This window comes from Octopus bimaculoides, chromosome 18 (assembly GCF_046866305.1).
Source record: "Octopus bimaculoides isolate indiv1 chromosome 18, ASM4686630v1, whole genome shotgun sequence".
Classification (NCBI taxonomy): Eukaryota; Metazoa; Mollusca; class Cephalopoda; order Octopoda; family Octopodidae; genus Octopus; species Octopus bimaculoides.
In genome coordinates, this window is record NC_142945.1 from 19,720,188 (window position 1) to 19,742,902 (window position 22,715).

The 22,715-nt window shown below is 32.6% G+C and overlaps 1 protein-coding gene across 6 annotated transcripts in view; it reads right to left on the minus strand.

Annotated features, from left to right (window-relative positions):
• The window catches only part of LOC106874512 (intermembrane lipid transfer protein VPS13A), a 265,132-nt gene that overhangs the window by 154,591 nt on the left and 87,826 nt on the right, over positions 1-22,715 (minus strand). For all 6 annotated transcript variants that reach the window (XM_089365902.1, XM_089365901.1, XM_089365898.1 and 3 more), the window contains exons 3-7: positions 20,087-20,129; positions 17,798-17,893; positions 10,233-10,334; positions 7,250-7,419; positions 6,369-6,428 (exon numbers count right to left, since the gene is read on the minus strand). In XM_089365902.1, the coding sequence (XP_089222028.1) occupies positions 6,369-6,428; positions 7,250-7,419; positions 10,233-10,334; positions 17,798-17,893; positions 20,087-20,129 (471 nt within the window). The remainder of the gene's footprint in view (positions 1-6,368; positions 6,429-7,249; positions 7,420-10,232; positions 10,335-17,797; positions 17,894-20,086; positions 20,130-22,715) is intronic.

Sequence of the window (22,715 nt, forward strand, 5' to 3'; positions counted from 1 at the left end):
GGAACAGAACAAAAGAAATGAATATTCAATTTTTCATCCTTGCATGTCTTACAAATTTTATTTTGTGCAATATTTGTAGATCCTATTTCAATTTGATAGGTGTTAATATATATATATATATATATATATATATATATATATATATACATTTATTGATAAACAATCATTAAAGACTGATTTGGCTTCCATATAGAACAAAAACAATCAGTAATTATTAAGATCTCATTCATTTTATAAGTTCCTTAAAATCTTTAAAGGTACATTTATGAAGGGAGTTATTGTTAGATTCTAATGAAAAAGTGAAAGGCAAGAGATTTACTCATTTCCTTTCATTCTGATCACTCTATGTTTGGTCTGTGCAGTCCTTAACTGAAGAGGATCTGCCATGAATGTGAGTGCTTTTAGGTCAGGAAATGTGTAGCAAATCTCTTTGCATCACTGCATTTATCTTAAAAAGATCTTTTTAAGCAGAGGAACTAGTGATTTTGAGCCATTTTTTTAATTATATGCACCTTTACTGCATAGAACTGTATGCTATTTCATTGAATTTTTTGTAAAACCAGTTTACTTTATATTTTCTTAAAATAAAATAAATAACCTAAACATTTACTAAATTTCTTTTTAAGTACATTTAAAATGGTATTAATGATGGAAAATTAAGAACTTGAAAATTCCAATCGGTATATTTTAGAAACTCAATTCATACCAATTTAGAAAAATAGATAGAAAATGTAAGTGGACAAATTCACATATTCATGTGAATTGTAGGCACAAGTCTTATAGCTGGATGACTTTTCCAATACTGGTTAGTATAAACCACTAACATCTGAAGCAAAATTTTAACTTTTGACCACCCACTAAATTGGAATCCACTTCAACACCCAGCAAATCGATACTAAATCAAAATATTTTTTCCATATATAATTCAGCCAAAACAGTCAATATTCTTCACTTGTCTTCTGAAAGAAATTGTCGTTACATTTGAATAATGAGACAATATATTAAGACACACACACGACATCTAAATTGTCTAAATAAAATAAAAAAAAAAACAAAAAAGAAAGAGGCACGAGTGAAACCACTACCACAAATAGAAACAAGCTAACTACTAATCAAGTCGAAAAAAAAATATAATGCTCTAAGAGATCTGACGTGCTTACCTTTTCTACGAAAAACGAGGGGTCAATGGGACACTAAAATACAGGAAATTTTGAGAGAGATTTTTTTTAGACTTTTAAAAACAGGAACTAATTTGAACAGATGAAAATAAATAGATAAATAAAAGGGATTCTTGATGGGTGTCATACAGAAACTAAGTCTTGTGATTAAAAAAAAAAAGTAGCATTATTAAAAGATCAGAAGCAAAAGAGGGAAAGGGTATATCTTAATTTAGAAGGGGAAAGAAACTTTTTTTAAAGTTGTACACTAAATCTACAGAAAAAGGGTGAGAAGTAACAGAAACAGAATCTGAAGGGAACAAAATGAGTAAACTATAGAAAACTTAAACAGAACTGAAATCCCAAATCAGTTTGTGGTGCAGAAACTAACAGAAGAAAATCTAACACAATAAAGAAAATAAATATCCAGTTTTGTTTCTATAAATGGAAAGTAAAAAATATTTTTAAAAATGTTAATTCAAAACATTGCATGAGAAGTAACAATTGAGTAGCAAATTAAGTACCAAAATAGGATATGGCCAAGGATAAAGTAATTTCTTCATTCAATAATATTCATATGTACTTTGAGAAAATGTACAAACATTTCAGTTTTAATTTCTTACGTTATATTCATTTTCCTCATTTGCAAGAAAAATAAAATCAAATAAAATAAAAATGAAGCTGTAAGTGGTTGTGATGAAACCCATGTTAAGACATTATTTTCTATGATGACTTAAAATATCCTTAAATATGTGAAAATTCAATGAAGATTCAATGAAAATTCAATGAAAATAATACACCCTAAACAATGCAGTAAGGTGTCAAAATATTGATAAAATAGATTTATAATTACTTTATCTAGCCACACTTAGGAGATTAATAGATTTCTGTTAGATAGTGATCTTACATGCAAACCATCATAAGGTTTATGATAAACTTAAACCCTAATATATAACTCAGAGATTTCAATATACTTTAATTCTTTGGGGATTTTTTTTAATCATGTCATATTGAAATGCCTTCAGTAATATGTCTAGATTGAAGTTTACATATTACTATACATAACTCTGAATTTCTTTTTTAATTTACACAAACATTTTGGTTAATTTCAAGTAATATTTTAATGTCAAAAACTCCATAATATGGAGATGCGTTTATACAAATTTATAACAACTATTACTTAAGAATTAACAGTAACTCAGTAGTTACATCATCATACAATTTAATACTTTATTTTATTTTTTTTTAAATCTCAGACATACAGAAGTAATGACAAAACAAAAGCTTTTATAATGAAAACAGAGCGGTTTTGATAAATGATTTCTAACAGACTAAATTTGTTTTTTAGAACAAATACTCTGAGAGTCGGTTTGCTATGAAGATTAAGACATGAAACTAATTTTTCTTCATGTTTTTTTCATGTTGCAACAAGGGAATTAGACTCCAGAGAAGAAGTGTACAAAATGACTGAATAGTAATGTTCTTATGTGGTATGAAAATAGTTTGACTTTGTAGCCAATTGTATGGGAAATAGAAAATGGGAAGATGAATGACAACTTTTGATGGAGAAATACTTTGAAGAATAAACATGAAGGAAAAATGATTTGGTAGTTTGAATTAATCAGCAATTCATCTCAGCTTAAACAGAGTTGAAGAAGAAGAACCATGAGAGCCACAAATACTTAGTTCTCTAGTAGATTTTGAAAATGCTAAGCAGAGCTGTCAAGAATTGAAGAAATAATTTCACACTGTCATTTGAAACAAATTTTGGAAATATACACCAATTCAACCATATTTCAATATCTCATTAAAAAAAAAAGAAAAGAAAAACAAAAGATACTTCAGTCTTGCTTTTAAAATGTCACTCACTTCAAAACTTAGTAACTAAAAAGATTTCTTTTCCTTGCAGTAAGCTTATAGAAATTCAAGGAAAATCAGTAACATCTAGCCAAACATTTCTTATCTATTCCATTCCTATAAAACCATATCAGTTCTTACATCCTTGGTCTCTGAAACAATTTCATAGGGAAAAACCATGGTATGACACCAGAGTTTATTTACATAAATTAACCTAGACATCCTCACAAGTTCTTAGAGCATACTACAATCCAACATTCTTCCAGGCATCAATTACACAAGTAATGCTTCAGTAAAGCACCATTTTCAAAAGGTATAATATTGTAGCCACTTAACAATCATTCTTTATCTTTAAATGGATCCACATTTAATGTCTCCATACATTATTGTATATACTCATATACAAGTCATAGTCCCTTTGTGTTTATAATATTTTAATTTCAGCCTTATTTGTGTTAGTTGTACATAAGACATATGTTAGTTTTTGTGAGTATGGTATGCCTTCATAAAAGCATACAAATACATAGGAAAGCTATCCATGTTAGCCAATTGTCTGAGTTGAGCAATGGTAGGGTTAATGTTACACACATGCAAGGTAGTGAACTGGCAGAATCATTAGCAAACCGGGCAAAATGCTTAGCATATCGTACCCAATCCCCTGAACTTGCTGGTCTTGTGTCAAAATTTGGAATCAATATCACACACTCGCATATAATATTGGATATATACGCAGTGCATTTTGAATATGATACACAGTAACAAAATTATAGGTAATACTGCACACATCATATTATCATCATCATCATTTTATGTTGAAAGTTTTAGTATGAAAAAATAAAGTTACTCCCATAAATTGTTAGGGTAAAGACCTCCTTTGGTCATGAATAACCATAGGATTGCACCTAGAAAGTTCCCCTCCGAGGCACAAGTCTAGGCAAAGTTGTTTATGGAAGATCAGCAGTTGCCCATTCATAACAGCCTCCCCTCTCCACACCACCGATGTTATCCAAGGTTGATACAGCATGGTACCAGTGATGTCACAACTCATTTCTACAGCTGGATGAACTGGAGCAACATGAAATAAAGAACACAACACAGAGCCCGGTCTGGGAATTGGATTCATTACTTCATGATTGTGATCCCGATGCTCTAACCACTGAGCCATTTGCCTTCACTCATAAATTGTTAATCTAACACATATATAAACAAAGGGTTTCTATAAAGTTTCTGTCTACTGAATTCACTCACAAGACATTGGTCAGCTTGGCACTATAGTAGAAGACGAAGGTGCCATGAAGTGAGACTGAACCTAAAACCATGCAGTTGCAAAGTGAGCTTCTTAACCACACAGTAACATTTGTGCCTTGGTAATTTTTTTGCAATGAGAGTTCATTGATGTGATTCTAACTCTTTTCTACACATGAATTTCATACACTCCCAAATTGAAGCGTGGAAATAATAATATATTTACTTGTATCCATTGATAACTTTTTTTCTAAATCTTCTCCAATATCTCATAGGAGAAGACATTATATTGTATAATATCTTCATTTTGGCGTTTTCTTGAATGTTTCTTTAGTTTTTGTTACCTTTTTTTCTTTCAGAAATACAATTAATTTTTTCTAACACTTTTGCCAACAAGTTTGAACAGATATGAATGATATAACAAGCAAATCATCACAAGTTTGTTTTTCCTTTCAGCAGAATCAAATTCTGCTTAAGCAGTCGTGCATGTTTTGTGTATGACATCAACATATATTTGTTTGCAACACCAATATTCATAAAGCTTTCATAGCTATATGGCCAATAGTATATCAATATATCAACTCATTTGCCAGTGTTTGTTACAAATTTCAAGCTCAGAGTGAAGTTCAGTAGATAAACCTTATGTAGTTTTTTTTTGCAGCTTTTAAGTAAAAAAAAAAAAAGAAAGAAAGAAAAGGAAAAGAAATTGTATCTTATCTATGAGTATATACAGTATCTCTATAACTGATGTTAAATGAATTTCTGAATTCACTAAATTTGTTGCTTACACAGAAATGAAATTAGCTGAAATTCAGTATTGTCATAATATAACAAAACAGAGATATGCAAGTCCGATGATGCATAGACAGAAATTATACAAAGTGAAACTAGAAAGAAAGAATATATGTAATAGAAAGTAAAAATCAGAAGAGAAAATATAAAGGATATAACAAAAGATATTTCATTGCAAATTATTTGAAATAGATTTGAATGAATTGTAAAAATCTGAAATTCATAAGAAAAATTGTGCAGAAGGTGAAGATGGTAGGGGTATCTCCCAATTTCATCATTATATATTGAAGAAATTATCGATTGGAAGTTATTTAAAGACATAATATTCCAGGTTTCAGTCTTCCATTTTTTCTCTTTTTTATTTATAAACTAGACATGCATTTATTATCTAATACATTCACTCCAAGATGTCTTAGATAGAAATTAAATTCCTGAAAATATTTTTTAAAAAGTTGTATTTACTTCAAGTAATGATTAGAATATATCTATAAAATCAGATACATAAAAATATTTAGAACAGTTTTATGTATTTACTAATGTAATCAGTGAAATATTTATAATTTTATTTAGGTAACTGTAATGAGGTAAATATGCTTTCTTGAGTAAAATGAATGTTGTTTGGAACATGGTTTAATTTGTACGGAACGAGCCTGATGTACTAGTATGCAGGTGAGGAATAAACATATGCTATATTACAATATGAACTTTATAATATACCACTGAATATCACATCTAACTAAAAAAATAAAAGGGTGGGGTTCTAAAATTAGTAATGCTTAGAAAGTTTTTAGGCAGTTTAACATTTAAATCATCTCTCTTCTTTTAATTTGCCATAGAAGTTCCAGTAACTAAATTTGGGTTCATCACCAATGTTATATATAATCTAGACACAACACCACTTCTTATTTGATAAAATAATTTCTGGTCCAATGCAAAGCATATTGCTTAAACAATATAAAAGGAAAATATTTTTAATGAATAGCCATGAAACTGCAGCAAAAAAATAATCCATTATACAAATAATGTGAAAGAAACAAATAAAACAAACACACACACACACACACACAAGCACCACACAAAAATACTACCCATCAACAGCAACAATATTGAACAAGGAAAAGACATTATCTGCTTATTTTAATAAGATATTTGTTGTGTTACTCAGAATATGTAGTGTAATGTCAGATTTTTTTGTTTTTATGCTATAGTCAAGTGAACAAAGCATTTATCCAATATTTTTTTCTCCCTTTCTCAGTGTTAGAGAAACTATCTGTTGCATACTTACAACAAAGAGTGATAACAGAAAATTTCACTAACCTTATAAATTTGTGTGACTGCTTCTTTTATAACACATGGATTCCAATCTTTATCTGTGGTCTGTGATATGTGGAAAATAAGAGAAAAATATTCTGAAAAAGTCTCATTTTAATATAATATAGACATTATTTAATGAAAATACTTTTTGAGTGGTGAAATCATATTCCATTTATCCTGCAGCTCTTCACCGGTAATCAGAATACCATATCAAATAGATCTGATGATCAATTCAGCCTTTGAATATCAAAATGATTTTCCAGTTTGCATAATATAACACATGAAAATGAAACTGAAGAAATACAGCTTTGAACTCCCAGTTCAAGTAGCACAACTTTAAACAAAGACATGCATTTTGTTGCACCTCTTGGTAGGACACTCAATTCTGATAGGAATATGTTTCCGATTTTGAAGAAGACATTCAATATAAAACAGACTTTTTTGCAGGTCTATTACGCACACAGATGTGTCTTCTAAACTACCAAAATTATGCAGATGTACTAATGGTGTTCCATTGACCTATTAGCTGTAGTTGAAAGAAAAGCCTATATGTTGCCACTATGTGGTTTTCTGTGTTTAAAATCTTTGTTAACTTGTTAAATGGAATAAAAGCAAAGTTATCAATATATTCGAGAAAGACCTTGTAAAAGAGACAACATGTATAGTGTTATATTATTGGCAACAATAGAATAGCCTATTAGTGCATATTAAGTCATAAATTTGCGATATAAGACTGATACTTAATACATAACAGCATTACAAAATATAATAAATATATCATTTATGGATTGGAACACGGGGTTATGGGAAAATTCATGAGTCAGTACTGAAATACAAGAAACCAGATTTAAAGCAAAATGCAAATTATGAAGTGAATTCCAAACCTGAAAGATTAGATCTTCAAGAGTAAATCCAATAGCAAATGGATGAGCTGGATTGGTATATTTGTCTTCATAACGTACATGGATATTGCTAATTTGAACTTGCAGATTTTTTATAATTTTAGCTGCCAATTTTTCAACAAAAGAATCTTGCTTCTCTTCTTTGGGATTGTCTGGAAACCAGCAAATAAATAAAGGAGAAACAATTCAGACTGCATTATTTTTAAGCACAATCTGTAACACTTTAAGTAGAGTTTTGAAATATTCTGGCAATTTGCAATCGATATTAGAATCATTCAATATTTTTATGAATTCCTTTCTCCATACTGATAGCATTTCTTCACATTCGTATTTAATGGTTCAGTAAAAATTCTTCAGTTCACTTTTGAATTGGGTAACCCATAAAGAAAATGAAGGAATTTTACTTAATCATTTAGCTAGAAAAAAAAAGAAATTTCATAAACCCTTCTTGCATTTTATAAAAAGGCTTATAAATGACTTGTTTAGTCCTTAAAGTGCCAACCAGCTCTAGACACTTAGCTAGCAACACACAAAATCAAATTTTATGTTAAAACTTGTCTATTAAATATCAACTCATTATGGTAATAAACAACTAAATTAAGATAATTTACTGAACCATTCCATAATCTCGATTATTTTGGAAAATATAGTCCTAAAAGACTAACATATATTACAAAATTGAAAAGAAAAGCATCATTCCTAAGAATAAGTGACACAAGAGAGAATATGCTGCTAAGCCAGTATTTCAAACTTTAAGAACTTTTTTATTGAAAAAAAAAAAAAAAAAATTTCACAACAATTTTAAACTTTGAACGTTTTATTTTATAATGAGAATATATTTAAACTATAATAAAAGAAAGGTGCTCATTAGTTAACTGCGAGTACATAAATTTTACTAAAAGAAAGCAATTATTAAAGTCTATACTGCCTAGAAAAGCCTTATTTGCTCCAATTTTAATATATTTTTATCAATATGTAGCTTTTAAAATTCTTTTATTATTGAAGATTTCAACTACATGCTTTTATTTTTGTTCACTGTAACAAATGTTTATTAACATCTTAGATTTGCATTTCTTCTACTGTTTTCTTATAATGCACTCTCTCATCCTCTCTCTCTCTCTTCACCTCTTCTTTGCCTAAGACTTTTGTTTCTATTAGCCTTTCTATTTCTATATCCTTATAACCTTTTCTCTCTCACTTATTCTTATATTTTTTTTGTTTTATTTTCAGGTCTTTCTTCTTTTGGTCTTTGTCTCTTCTCTCTCTCTCTCTCTCACACAAACTTAGTTTGTATATCTTCCCCTGTTATTTCAGTTAAGACCTTTCATCTTTCCCTGGCACACTCTCTTGCTTTCACTTTCTTTCCCTGCAGTGCTGTCTCTCTCTTTCTCAACCTCTTACTCTCTACCACTTTTATCCAATTGTTTTCATTAAAAATAAGAGATTACAGCATTTTTCTTTGACATTATTTGTGAAAATTTTTTCATTATATCCATTTAGTGTATCAAAATTACTTAGAAATTTTTTGTTTCAAGTTCATATGCATATATTGGCAGACATGCATAACACAGCAATTTCATACAAGCAAATACAACACACACTAGCAGGAATACGCTTGTAGGATGGGGTTTCTGGTAGTAGTAATAGCAGTAATGATAATAATAATCTTTTCTACTAAAGGCACAAGACCTGAAATTTTGGGGGAACCCCAGTGTTTCACTGGCACTTAATTTATCAACCCTGAAAGGATGAAAGGCAAAATCGACCTCATCAGAATTTGAACTTAGAACATAAAGACAGACGAAATGCTGCAAAACATTTTGCCCAGCATGCTAATGATTCTGCAAGCTAGCTGCCTTAATAATATTAATAAGAAGAAGAATGAGCTTGTAGAAATGTTGATGTCATGTACTACTTATTCAATAGAAAATTGTTGTTATCTGTGTTTTTTCAAATCTTTCATTGGTTAATTACATCCATGAAGACTGCCATATGACCTAACCAAACAATGGCTATATAAAGCAGTATTCTAGCAATCATATATGTGATGAGAGAGAAGGAGAGGGAGGGAAGGAGGAGGAGAAAGAGATATGCATGCATTTTACAGAACATTGCTGGAGAATTAAGCAAGAACTTGTGGATGGTTCATGTCTATAGACAACATTACATGAATATACACAGATTAGTTGTCTAGTACAATCGTTCATTGACCAGATTAGCATGGTCACAAGAGGTTGCTCTGCAGACCTACTGAATACTGTGGGGGATCAAACCAAGCAAATCTAAGCAAGCTTGATCAGACAATGAGTGAGGCAGACAAACAGACAATGAGGCAGGCAGATAGACAATGAGTGAGGCAGGCAGACAGACAATGAGCGAGGCAGACAGAGAGACAATGAGTGAAGCAAGCAGACAGACAATGAGTGAAGCAGACAGACAGACAGACAATGAGTGAGGCAGATACACAGACAATGAGTGAGGCAGGCAGACAGACAGACAATGAGGCAGACAAACAGACAGACAATGAGTGAGGCAGACAGACAGACAATAGGTGAGGCAGACAGACAGACAATAGGTGAGGCAGACAGACAGACAATAGGTGAGGCAGTCAGACAGACAATAGGTGAGGCAGTCAGACAGACAATAGGTGAGGCAGTCAGACAGACAATAGGTGAGTGAATGAGATAGACAGTGAGCAAGTGAGAAAAGTAGATAGACAATGAGTGAATGAGACAGACACTGAGTGACGCAGACAAACAGTGAATTAAAGACAGAAAGTAAATGAAATAGACAGTGAATGAGTGAGTGAATGAGTGAGTGAATGAATGAGAGAAGCAAACAAACAGTCTGTGAGTTGGACAGCCTAATGATTATTTACAAATTTTCATCATGCTGCAGATTAATGATGTGCACTTTGGGAAAAAACTTTTCTCTTGAAATTCTAGTAACAATATTTTTTTCTGACCTTTTTCTGCTTCCAATTTCTTTGCTTCTTCGACAGCTTTGAGTTTTTTCTGTTTCTGATCCTGCAGGAAAGCCTCTTCCTTTTTCTCATCATATTTGATGGCTGAGAATTAAGAAATGTAATATTTTTAGACAAACATTATGAATTATAAAATAAACTTCATACTCAAATGAATACTGTAACATTTAAAGATAAGAACAGATAAAAACAAAACTAACACTGTATTTCTTGTTCTGTGTTATGAAACCATTTTGTTACCATGCTGCCTGAGACTGTCCTTGGTTCTATGATATAAACATATAAACTTCCTGGTTTACAGTGATCTAACTTAAGAACCTGCCCTCAAAATTTCATGTTAATTTATGTACTAAACATCAGCTTAATAATGACAAAATAATTTTATTAAATTCATTATTTTCAAAATTAACTGAAACAAAAGCACTGTATTTTTACAGAAATATGGTAATGAAAGGGTTAAGATACTTGATTTGCTCACTCAGTCAAATAACCTATAAATAAGTACCATGCATACAGATCACATCTCTAATGAACAAGAATGCTAAATAATTCATGTATTTTTTTTTTTTTTTTGCTTTGGATATGAAATTCAAGTTCTCTTATGTGGCAGGAGAGAGTGCATTGATATGCCACAAATAATTCTCATTAAAAAAAATCTCAAATGTCTTGATCAAATTTGGTCAATTTAGATTAACAATTACCTCCATTGTTATTAGAAGAGTAGAATGTCAGAACCAGTAGGTTGTTGGACAAAATGCCTTGCAGTATTTATTATTGCTAAGCTTAAATTCTGGAGATCAACATTGACCGCCATCCTTCAGGGAGTTGATTAAATAAAATGTGTCAAACACTAGGAATGATATAATCAACTACAACCATACCCTTAGCACAAAATTTATGGCTTTGCACTAATGTCAGAAATCATTATTATTGAATGACATTATTGGTGGAGCAGTGGGAAAAATGTTTTGCAGTATTTAGTTGATTGCTTTCCCTGTGCTGATTTTAAAGACAATCACTATTGTTATTCATATTGATTTACTTTTAAATCTTGTAGGAAAATTATAAACATGATTAAATTGATTTAAACACATCACTGATAGTGATTTTATAGGCCCCTGGATGAAAGAAGATTAAAAAGTTTGAGGGAAAGAACTAAATATAACAATCGTTTTATTCAACATTGTAATGCCTGAGCCATCATCATTACTGTTTATAGTTACCATTAACCTTTTGTTTCAGTCACTGAATTGTGGCCATGCTGGATTACTGCCTTCAAAGGGTTTACTCAAACAAATTGACACCAGCACTTATTTTTTTTAAAAGTCTAGTACTTACTGTATTAGTCTCTTTTGTCAAACTGCTAAGTTATGGGAATATAAACAAACTAACACTGGCTGTCAAGTGATAGGGGTGGGGCAGGGACAAACACAAAAACAAATGCAACCGCATATATATAAATATATATATATATATATATAAATGGTGGGGTTCCACACAGTTTTCATCTCCAAATTTATTTACAAGGCACTGGTCAGGCTGGGGCCATAGTAGAAGACACATCCTCAAGGTGTCATGCAGTGGAACTGAACCCATTATTTAAATTAGATTTGAGGGAGATAATCAAGATTTGATATGTGCAAAAATGCTAGCATGAACAGAAATAGTTATTGATATCTGAAGGAGAGAGGAAATCTAACAATTAGAGAGCTTAGTTAATATAGAAACCAGAAAAGCAACAATACTGTCATGAAATTTCATAATACTACCATTATGATGGAATTTTAAAAGCATGAACAAACATTGTATAAAAAAAATCTCAAAAGAATCATAATTTTTTAATTCATTAAGAAATTATTCTTTAAACAATATGAAGCCTTCCTATTAAAAATCCTGTTAAACTCGCGATATTAGCTGATTTATATCACTCTTTTCAATGTTTACAAAAAAAAAAAAAATGTCATATATAGGTGAAGATGTGGCTGTGTGGTTGAGAAGTTTACTTCCCAGCCATATGGTCTTGGGTTCAGTATCACTGTGTAGCATCTTGGGAAAGAGTCTTCTTCTACAGCCCTAGGCCAATCAAAGCCTTGCAAGTGAATTTGGTAGACGGAAACTGAAAAATGCCCATCATATGTGTGTATGCGTGTGCATGTTTGTGTGTGTGTGTGTGCATGCATATGCAGGTGTTTGCCCACCATCACTGCTTAACAACTGGAGTTGGTTTGTTTACATCCCCATAACTTACCAGTTTGACAAAAGAGACTGATGGAATAAGTACCAGGCATACAAAAAAAAAAAGCACTGGGGTCAATATGTTTGACAAAACCCTTCAAGGTGGTGCCCCAGTATGGCTGCAGTCCAGGACAAAATCTTCAGCAGAGCAGAAACTTATCAAACTGAACCATTGAACTGATGATCTATTGTTGTTGAAAGCATTATTGTTTAAGCAGAAATACCCAATTGCGACAGAGCAACAGTTGTAATTTAATTAAAAGGTCAGATACGCAATGGTATAATATTTCTTTTAAATACATCTGATATATGAGACATAAGGGAACGCTATAAAATGGTCATTCTTTATATATTGTCATACAACTTTTTATTGTTTTTTTTTTTTTTACATTTGGATGGTTTGTGTTTTCCTAATTTGTCTTATTCTTGATTATTTCCCAAGTGGACTGCAATCTACCGAGTTATTCCAGAACAACTGATTCACTTGCCACTTTGGAACATACACACACATATGAAATATGACTGACACTAGAAAAGCAAGACTAATCATTTATCTTTAATCTTTTACTTGTTTTTTTTATTCATTGAAGTGTGGCTATGCTGGGGCATCACCTTGAAAGGTTCCGTCAAACAAATTGACCCCAAAGATTATTTTTTTAAGCCTAGTATTTATTTTGTTAGTCTCTTTTGCTGGACCACTAAGTTATGGGGATGTAGTGTCCCAAAAGTCACCAATAGGTTTCAATTTTTGATAACTGCCTTAACTTTCCAAAGAAATGCATGAAAATTTGATACAATATAAAGGACATAATGGAGATTAATATGTACAAGTCAAATTTTGCAACACCACTACATCACATATGAAAAATGACATCGCTTAAATGGCAGCCATTTTTGGCTTCGCATGCCCGTGCACTTTCCAAGGCTTGCACCATAATACCCTCAAGAGTTTCAGGCTCCACTTCTGATTTCTCTATTGATGCTCTCCTTCAGTTTGTTGATGTAAACCCTCTCATTCAGGTATCCCTACAAGAAAAAATCTGGGCTAGTCAAGTCTGGGGAATGTGAAGGCCAGTTGATATTCCCACAGTGGGAGATTGTTCTCTCTCTAAATCACTGCCATAACAACTGCATTGTTTCTCTTGCAGTATGAGCAGTTGCCCCATCTTGCTGGATTCATGTGTGAGGTCTACTTTGAATGGCCAGGCACAAAAAGGTCTCAATCATGTATACCTGAAAGAGAGGGTTTATGTCAACAAACTGGAAACCCTGGTATAACTGAAAGAGAGCATCAATAGAGAAATCAGAGAAGTGGGGCTTGTAACCCTTGAGGGTGTTATAGTACAAGTTTTGGAAAGAGCATGGGTGTGCAAGGCTGAAAATGGCTGTCATTTAAGTGATGTCATTTTTCATATGTGATGTAGTGGTGTTGCAAAATTTGACTTGTGCATATTAATCTCCATTATGTCCTTTATATTGTATCAAACTTTTATGCATTTATTTGTAAAGCTAAGGCAGTTATCAAAAATTAAAACCCATCAGTGACTTTTGGGACACCCTGTATTAATCAAGGTATACAGTATTATACACATCAATTAATATACCCACTCTAATGACAGGTATACAAGTGCATTTTTTCCTGACTTCTGGATTCTTAGACAGCTTACACACACACACACACACACACGCAATCCTCTACCAATTCCACTCACAAGACTGTGCTTGGTCTGGGGCTATAGAAGAAGACACTTGCCCAAGGTGCTGTACAGCGGGATTGAAACCAAAACCACATAGTTGGGAAGTAAGCTTCTAAACCACACAGCCACACCTGCACCAATATGATGGAAATTTTTCATAATATTTGAATTTCAACTATTTTTAATCTATTACTTTCTTCTACTCTTGTTCTGTAGCACTTCTCCCCAAATGTAGTGCTTATTTTCAGGCCTCTAAAATCTTCCTTTTCTTAACTAATAGTTATTTCAGCATATCAAATGACTCATTCTTTTACCATTATACATATGCTATACACAATAAAATGTAGCCTATATTTCAGGTTTACCAAGAATATTGAGATTGATACAGAATCAATAATAGAGTTATCCCTTGTACAAGAAATATTAATAAACAAAATAATTTCAAAAGATACAAAGGATTGTTATTCAAACCCTGGAGAATATACTTCAATAATTAATTCAAGTCTGACTTTTAGCTTGCTTTTCCTCAATTAAAACCATTGTTTAAGGAAAACAACCAATTTTTATTGTTTTTGGTATCAATAAATCAATAATTTGTGTTAAACAGTAGCAGATGTTTAGTTAGGATGCTGAACTGTTAATGTTACTCTTGGTTCAAAAGTTACCAGTTCAAACACTGCTTGTTCCACTGTATCAGCCTTATGCAGAGTATATTATTCTCTACATTTCAGTAAACCTAATAAATATAATGCTCCTATTTCATGGTTATGTGGCATGATTAAGAAAAAACAAAAATATCAAAGTACATCAATAATTCATGCATAATATCCCTATATTAAAATCATCCAATCCCCAAGTATAAAGGTAAAAAAAATAAAAAAACAAACAAGCAAACAAAAAAAAACAATGTAAATTGATATTACTGAAACTGATTGTAACTGAATTTGTATTAGAACGTATAAAAGGATGGGCACCAGAATTAACAGAGTATCAGACGAAATGCCTTGCAAATATTTAGTTACACTTTTTGGCATTCTGAGTACAGATTCTATTAGAGTCATCTTCACTTTTCATACATCTGATGAAGGTGCTGGTGATGATGCTGGGGTTAATAAAATAAGCACAATACAGGTACCGGGGTTATCTAATAGACTATACTCTCTTTCCCTGTGATCTTTAATTCCTTGGTTTATTTTAGGCATCACAACCAAGAACATGGCCTTCGGTAAGGCCTTCAATCTATATTATAAATCTTATTAATTACAATATAGCAGGTGCTGTAGAGTGATAGTAAATTCCTAATGAAACAAATCTGTGACAAGTTTCAAATTTCTTCTGTGAATCAATTCACTTCCCTTCTATTACTAATGTCATTGGGAAAGGTATGCACACCACAAATTTCTAACTCCTCTCTTTTTAATCTTTGCCACTACTCAAATGGTAACGTCTAAAATTCTACTAATCTCTTAAAAACTTACAACTAGAGGCTGATCTCAAGAGACTGAACCTTATTAAGGAGATGACAAAGGACCGAGTTATCTGGCACTTTGCTGTAATCAAGAAGACCTGTCTTCCACAGCAGAATTGATACCGATGCTGGTGCCACAGAGAAATCACCTAGTTCTCTGTGTGGAGTGGTTGGCATTAGGTAGGGCATCCAGAGACTGAGCTTTATGAAGGAGATGACAATATCAGGTACCTTGCTGTACTCAAGATCTATCCACCACAGTAGAATATTTGGGCTGGATATAGCTGGATTAAATACCAAAAAAGGTTAAAAATAAATGCAAAAATCAGGTGCAGTTTCCTTCCCACCCCACCTCAGTTCCAAACAAAACTTAGAATTTATCAAAAATAAGGTACTTTGTTGCTTCTTGGTCCAACCTACAGAATCTGCACCAAAATTTCAGAAGCACAAGAAGTGCTGTACACCTTTAATAAAAAAAATGTATTCCAGCTATAGAGAAAAACCATTTAAAATATATCATAATACCCTGTTGAGCCACTACTGGTTTTATTCAGCAATATAACAGTATGTGTCTGGAGAATCCCTCAAAAATACACACAAACAACCACACAGATTCATATGTACAGACACTCACACAGATTGACATGCACAGACACTCACACATTCATAAAGTCTACTTTGAAATGATTCCCACTTAACTTGTTACTAACCATAATGTAGGGTTGTAAGTTAAGGATTAACCTACTTAAGAGTTTTAAGAGCTTGAATCATCTAAATATAGAAATGAATTTGTCACATGAAAATGAATTATATTTTACTAGCTTTTCTTCCACCACCACTCTCTTCCCTTCTCTCACTTGATTTATTTTCAATTGTTAGAGATTTGGTCATAAGGATAAATTGTGCTTTCATATAAACCTTTATGTCAGTCTCTAGAATACTACACTCTTTTTGTTCATATTTTAGCCTTCCCATTACTTGTCTTTATTTGTTGAAGAATTGCTGAGAAAATAGTATTTCATTAATGTTATTATATTTGTCTCAAGACTTAACAGTCAAGAAGACAAGAAAATATCACAATGAAAATAATAGTCAGTATCGGTAAATGGAGTTTTTTCATAAGTACTGGATTTACTTGAGTACAATGCAATCTCATCTATAATGTGACCCTAGTGTTTTGTACCTAAAACCCAGTAAAATATTTTACCCTCTTATCTTTTTTTTTTACAATTGAGAATAATGCCACCTCATAAATTTACTCCTTATACTTTGTATTAAATTTCTTGCATTATTCAAATATATATACAGTGTGTGTGTGTACGTGAGCGTATATGTGTGTATGTGTGTGTGTACATGTGTGTGTGTTTGTGCACGCATGTGTGTGTGCAGTAGGGTATTGCATATGTAGAGTCATAATTGACCTCATCAAAAGGTCAATGTTTATATTTCTGTGTCATGTTCAAGTGAAGAAAGTTGATATGCTGGTTCAATCCACTAAAGTATAACAATATCATGTATACGTACAGTTCAGAGCACTAAGGAGCAAGAATGCTAAATAATTTATGACTAGTTTTTCAGCTGGGGATGCCAAGTTCTCTTCTGAGACTGAAAAGTGCAATGAGAAACCACTTACATCCCATTAAAAGTAAAAAAAAATCCTCAAATGTGTTGATCAATTTTCCCTCCAAGCAGATTTTGATTAGTTATGGTTCAGACAGCATGAAACATATTGGCATCACTCATTCAAAGGATATCTTTTTTGATAATTATAGATTTCAAGATGATATTGGAAGCTAACACTTCAAAACACCAGGAGAAACTATCTAAAGTCATAATATTCAATTATTCAATAATGGTTTCTACGACATGCACAGGGATATCAATTTTGAGGAAAAGAACAATCAATTATATTAACTTTAGTAATTAACTGGTATTTATGTCATTGATCTTGGAAAGATGAAAAACAATGTAGACCATAGTGAGATCTGAACTCAAAACATAAATTGAACTTAATAGAGCATAGCATCATTGCCAAAATTTGACACCAATATTATAATATATTATGATATAATTATTATAATATTAATTCATTGTTTGGGTTTTTTGAAAACCCTTATAAATGAACAAAAGGATAAAACAATGCTCACCAATGTTTGGTACTGCCAAAGCATAGATGCCATCTAATTCTGCTACAACTGGTTCTTCATATAAGTTCTTCCAAGGTATTTTTAATGTTAGTTTAGCTGTAAAGAAAAAGGTTTGGTTTTTCATATTTTATGTTAGTTTTCCTATTTTTTTTTATTATCAGATAAACAACTCAAATTTAGACAAATTTAGAAAAGACATTGAAAAGCACACTTATGAAAATGCAGTTGAATATTTATAGACTTATCAAATGACTTATTCTTATTTCAGATAAATTAACCTGAAGAGAAGGGTGGAGCTCATAAGCTTTACAAATCTCTACTTGATTTGGGAATAGAAATTGTTGTATAAATACAATTTAAAAGTCAGCTGTAGAAAAGATTGACAGAGGGGGTGGATTTCCACAGTAATACAGTTTTGACGAGGGAGGATTGGGAAAAAATAATTAGAGTATGAACCATAAGAGTTAAAGGGTGAAGAGATAGGTGAAACAGAAGGGATGAGCACAAATGACAAAGATATATCATTAACAAGTTGAGAGGAACAGAACCCATTGAAATAATTGATGGTAGAAGAGACAAAAAAAGAAAGCAGCTAAGCTTTTCAAGAATATTTTGAAAATCATTGGTAAGTGAAATTTACTCTATTTTAAAACTGATGATCAAATACTAAGCACCAATTGTTTTTCATTCTTTCTGCTTTGTTTTTTTTTGTATAGATTTGGGGAATATTTAGCTGTTGTCTCTATCATCTAGAGGTGACTATGTTGAAGTTCTCAATGTTGATTCAAGTAAAGGTTTATTTCTCAAAATAGTATATTATTTCTGTTACGCAATATTATTTGTTCATGATAGCAGCTGTGATCACAATGTATTGTTACTGATTTACAAAACTGGTGTTTAATAATTTCTGAAGATTTTGAATGCAAGAGAAATTTCAAAATGTGCTATTTTCTCTTCACAATGATTTGGTTTTCATAAATTTTATAGGTAAAGTAGGTAAATATATTCAAACTATCAGAAACTTGATGTTGTTGGCACTCCGTTGCTTACAACGTTGAGGGTTCCAGTTGATCCGATCAACAGAACAGCCTGCTCATGAAATTAACATGCATGTGGCTGAGCATTCCACAGACACGTGTACCCTTAACGTAGTTCTCGGGGAGATTCAGCGTGACACAGTGTGACAAGGCTGGCCCTTTGAATTACAGGCACAACAGAAACAGGAAGAAAGAGTGAGAGAAAGTTGTGGTGGAAGAGTACAGCAGGGTTCGCCACCATCCCCTGCCGGAGCCTCGTGGAGCTTTAGGTGTTTTCGCTCAATAAACACTCACAATGTCTGGTCTGGGAATCGAAACCGCGATCCTATGAGCGCGAGTCCGCTGCTTTAACCACTGGGTCATTGCGCCTCCACGGTAAAGTAGGTAAATATATTCAAACTATCAGAAAGTAGATTATGCATTAACTGCTAAGATTTTAATATAAATGATATTAGACATCATAAAACCCAATTACCTGTGGGATTTTGACTTTTTTTCTGTCTCAACAGATGCTTATTAACTGAAAGCACATCCTACTTGCAATGCACAGTTTATTTATCAACAATGGTTTCATTGTAGTATACGTAAAATTTCTTGATTCATTGCATTACATATATCAGAACAAGCCAAACCACTCAGATTTTTATACTGAGCAAGCATGCTGCTGCTAGAAATAGCAACCAAATTTCCTTCAAATCACACTCTAAGGAGTTAAAAAAAAGAATGTGTCGGATTATGCTCCCCAGCAACACATTAACCTGAATAAAGACGGAATGGTCTTGGTTCGAACACTTGTGTTCATAAATCAGTTCAACTGGGGCTTAACTGGAACCAAATAATGGTAATAGCATCTTTCTGGAGTTATAAACTTAAGGCAATACCAATAAGATACATGCATGCATGTATGTACATTTTAATTTCCTTCATAAAATTTAGCCTTGTACCAACCTAATCAATAGAAATCTGTGATCATGTGGATGTGTAGATAAGGGAATGGTTCTTCATGAAAAGAATCAGTAACTGTTTTAAGTCATGAAGTTAATGTAATTTCTTATCCTTTCCATGTCCAATTAGGTAATCATTATCATCATTACTATAATAATCAATGATATAAAATCCATGATTTGCATGAAATTTATTATACACATCAATGAAAAGTGATGTGTAAACAATTGAACTAATGATGGTAGAGGATTGGGATGATTTCAAAGGTTTAATTTTAATTTTAAAAAAATCATAAAATATATCTTACCAATATGTCCAACTTTTATCTTCACTGGTAAATCAAGATCATCCTAGAAAAAAAAAATGGAAAGCATTTTAATGGTTATTATTGTGCTAAAAGGTAAGAATGGGGTGTATATATACTAGTTTCAAGTTTTTGGCACAAGGCCAGCAATTGTGAGTGACAGGTAAGTCAATTACACTGACCCCAGTGTTCAACTGGTACTTATTTTATCGACCCTGAAAGGATGAAAAGCAAAATTGACCTTGGCAGAATTCAAAATCAGAAATTAAAAATGAACAAAATACCGCTAAGCATTTTGCTTGGCATGCTAAGAATGCTAACAGTTCTACCAGCTTGCCACCTTATGGTGTGTGTTGTGTGCATGTGTATATATATATATATATATATACATACATACATGTATATATATATATATATATATACATACATACATGTATGTATGTGTATATATATACATACATACATACATATATGTATGTATGTGTATATATATATATACATACATATATGTATGTATGTGTATATATATATATATATATATATATATATATATATATATATATATATATATATGTATGTATGTATTTATTTATTTATTTATTTATTTATTTATGTGTTTCAGCCAAGTGGCTGCGGTCATGCTGGTGCACCACCGTGATTTTCACGTTCCTTGCATGGCTCTTCTCCCCCACCTGACATGGTCCAATCAAGAGTTTTGATGGCACATCTGGTGTATAAGAGAATTTGACACAGCTGCCCTAAACTGCGTCTCATTACGAGCTATTGGTTCGTCTGGTATCGTGGAGAGGAAAGCGTCAAGTTTTGTCTTGAAGACCTCCGCATCCATGTCTTGCATGTCTCTCAAATGTATGGCTGAGAGGTTTGCTATGCAATTACATGGGGTTGGGGTTTGATCCTGCAGTGTGGAATCCTGGGTGTCTCCTATTAGGAAGACACTGAGGTTACAATTCACCTCTAGCTAGCCAATGCCTTGTGAGTGAAATTTGGTTGACAGAAACTGCATAGAAGCTTATTGTGTATATGTGTGTGTGCATCATCATGAACTTTGATATGCAAACCCAATAAATATCTTGAAGTGTTCAAATGTCATCTTGACTTACAGAATTTTCACAATATTCTTCCAGTATGTTTTTTTAATTTACAATTTCTGCTCAGTCTCTAAAACATAGTATATGCTTTTATTTAAAATATGACATTTAAACTTGTCGGGACTACAAGACTGTTTTATGAACAATTAATCAGTGCTTGTTATAATGAGCACCATGGTCATCAAAAAAGGTATATGGTTCTTCCCCATGCTTAGTAATAGCAGCCAAATCTCCCTCAAATTTTTGTAATTTTACTTTTAACAAAGAAAGGAAACGTTAGCTAATCCTTTCTACTCTAGGCACAAGGCCTGAAATTTTATGAGGAGGGGCTAGTCAATTATATTGACCCCAGTGTTCAACTGGTACTTATGAGGTCCAATCAAAAGTATCAGGACTGGTGCTATAAAAAGAAAACATCAATTCAGCGTTTAGTCTTCTTCAAAGTAGTCCCCTTCTGAAGCCACAAACTTTACCCAGCATTGTTTCCATTGATGGAAGCATTCCTGGAACTCCTTTTCTAGGGATAGTGAGCAGCTGCCTTGTTGTATTCTCTTGATGTCTAGAAATCTTGTTTATTTCAAGTGGGATTTAATTTTGGAAAGTGGCAAAAGTTACAAGAGACAAGATCTGGGAACATGGTGGTTGTTAGACCTGGGGAATGTTGTGCATCAGTAAATAATATAGTTATCACATACAACTACAATGCAACATATCACAATAGTATTCCTTGTTTACTGTCTGACCCAGTGGGGCATACTCATGATGAACAATGCCCTTGTAGTTGAAAGAAACTGTCAACAGTGTCTTTACATTGCTTTGACTCATTCATGCTTTCTTTGGTCTCAGAGACATTGGGGTCTTCCACTATGAAGACTGAGCCTTAGTTTTGCGATTGTAGCCATAGACCCATGACTTGTCAATTGTAAAACCATTTCCAAAATGTTTTTTACTTCCTTGATACAATCAAGGAGATTCTGTGCAGCTGAAACCTGATCTACTTTTTGATCAACTGAAAGCAGTTTTGACACAAACTTGGCAGATACATATCTCGTACCCAAATCTTCAGTGAGAGTAGACTGAAATGAACTGTAAATAATGTTCACATCCTCTGACAACTTACGCACAGTGATTCGACAGTCTATCCAAAAAGCTGCATAGATATCTCTGATGTTTTCATCAGTTCTGCTGGTGTGGGCTTCCCAGAATGAGCGTCACTATTAACATTTTGTTGGCCATCTTGGAAACTTTTGAACCACTTGTACACTTGTGTCCAGCTCAAACATTCCTTCTCATACATCTACTGCAACTTTGCATAGGTTTCTGCACAGGTATCACCAAGCTATTTGCAAAATTGGATGCAGATTCTCTACTTAATTCCTCTGCCATGGTCACTGATGGAACCTTAGTGGTGTGGTGAGATGACCACACCCTATGCACTTTACTTCAAAGCATTGCTTTACACAATGGAAGTGAGCAAGAATGTTATAACTAAGCGAGCATGCATGACAGAGTTCAATACCAAT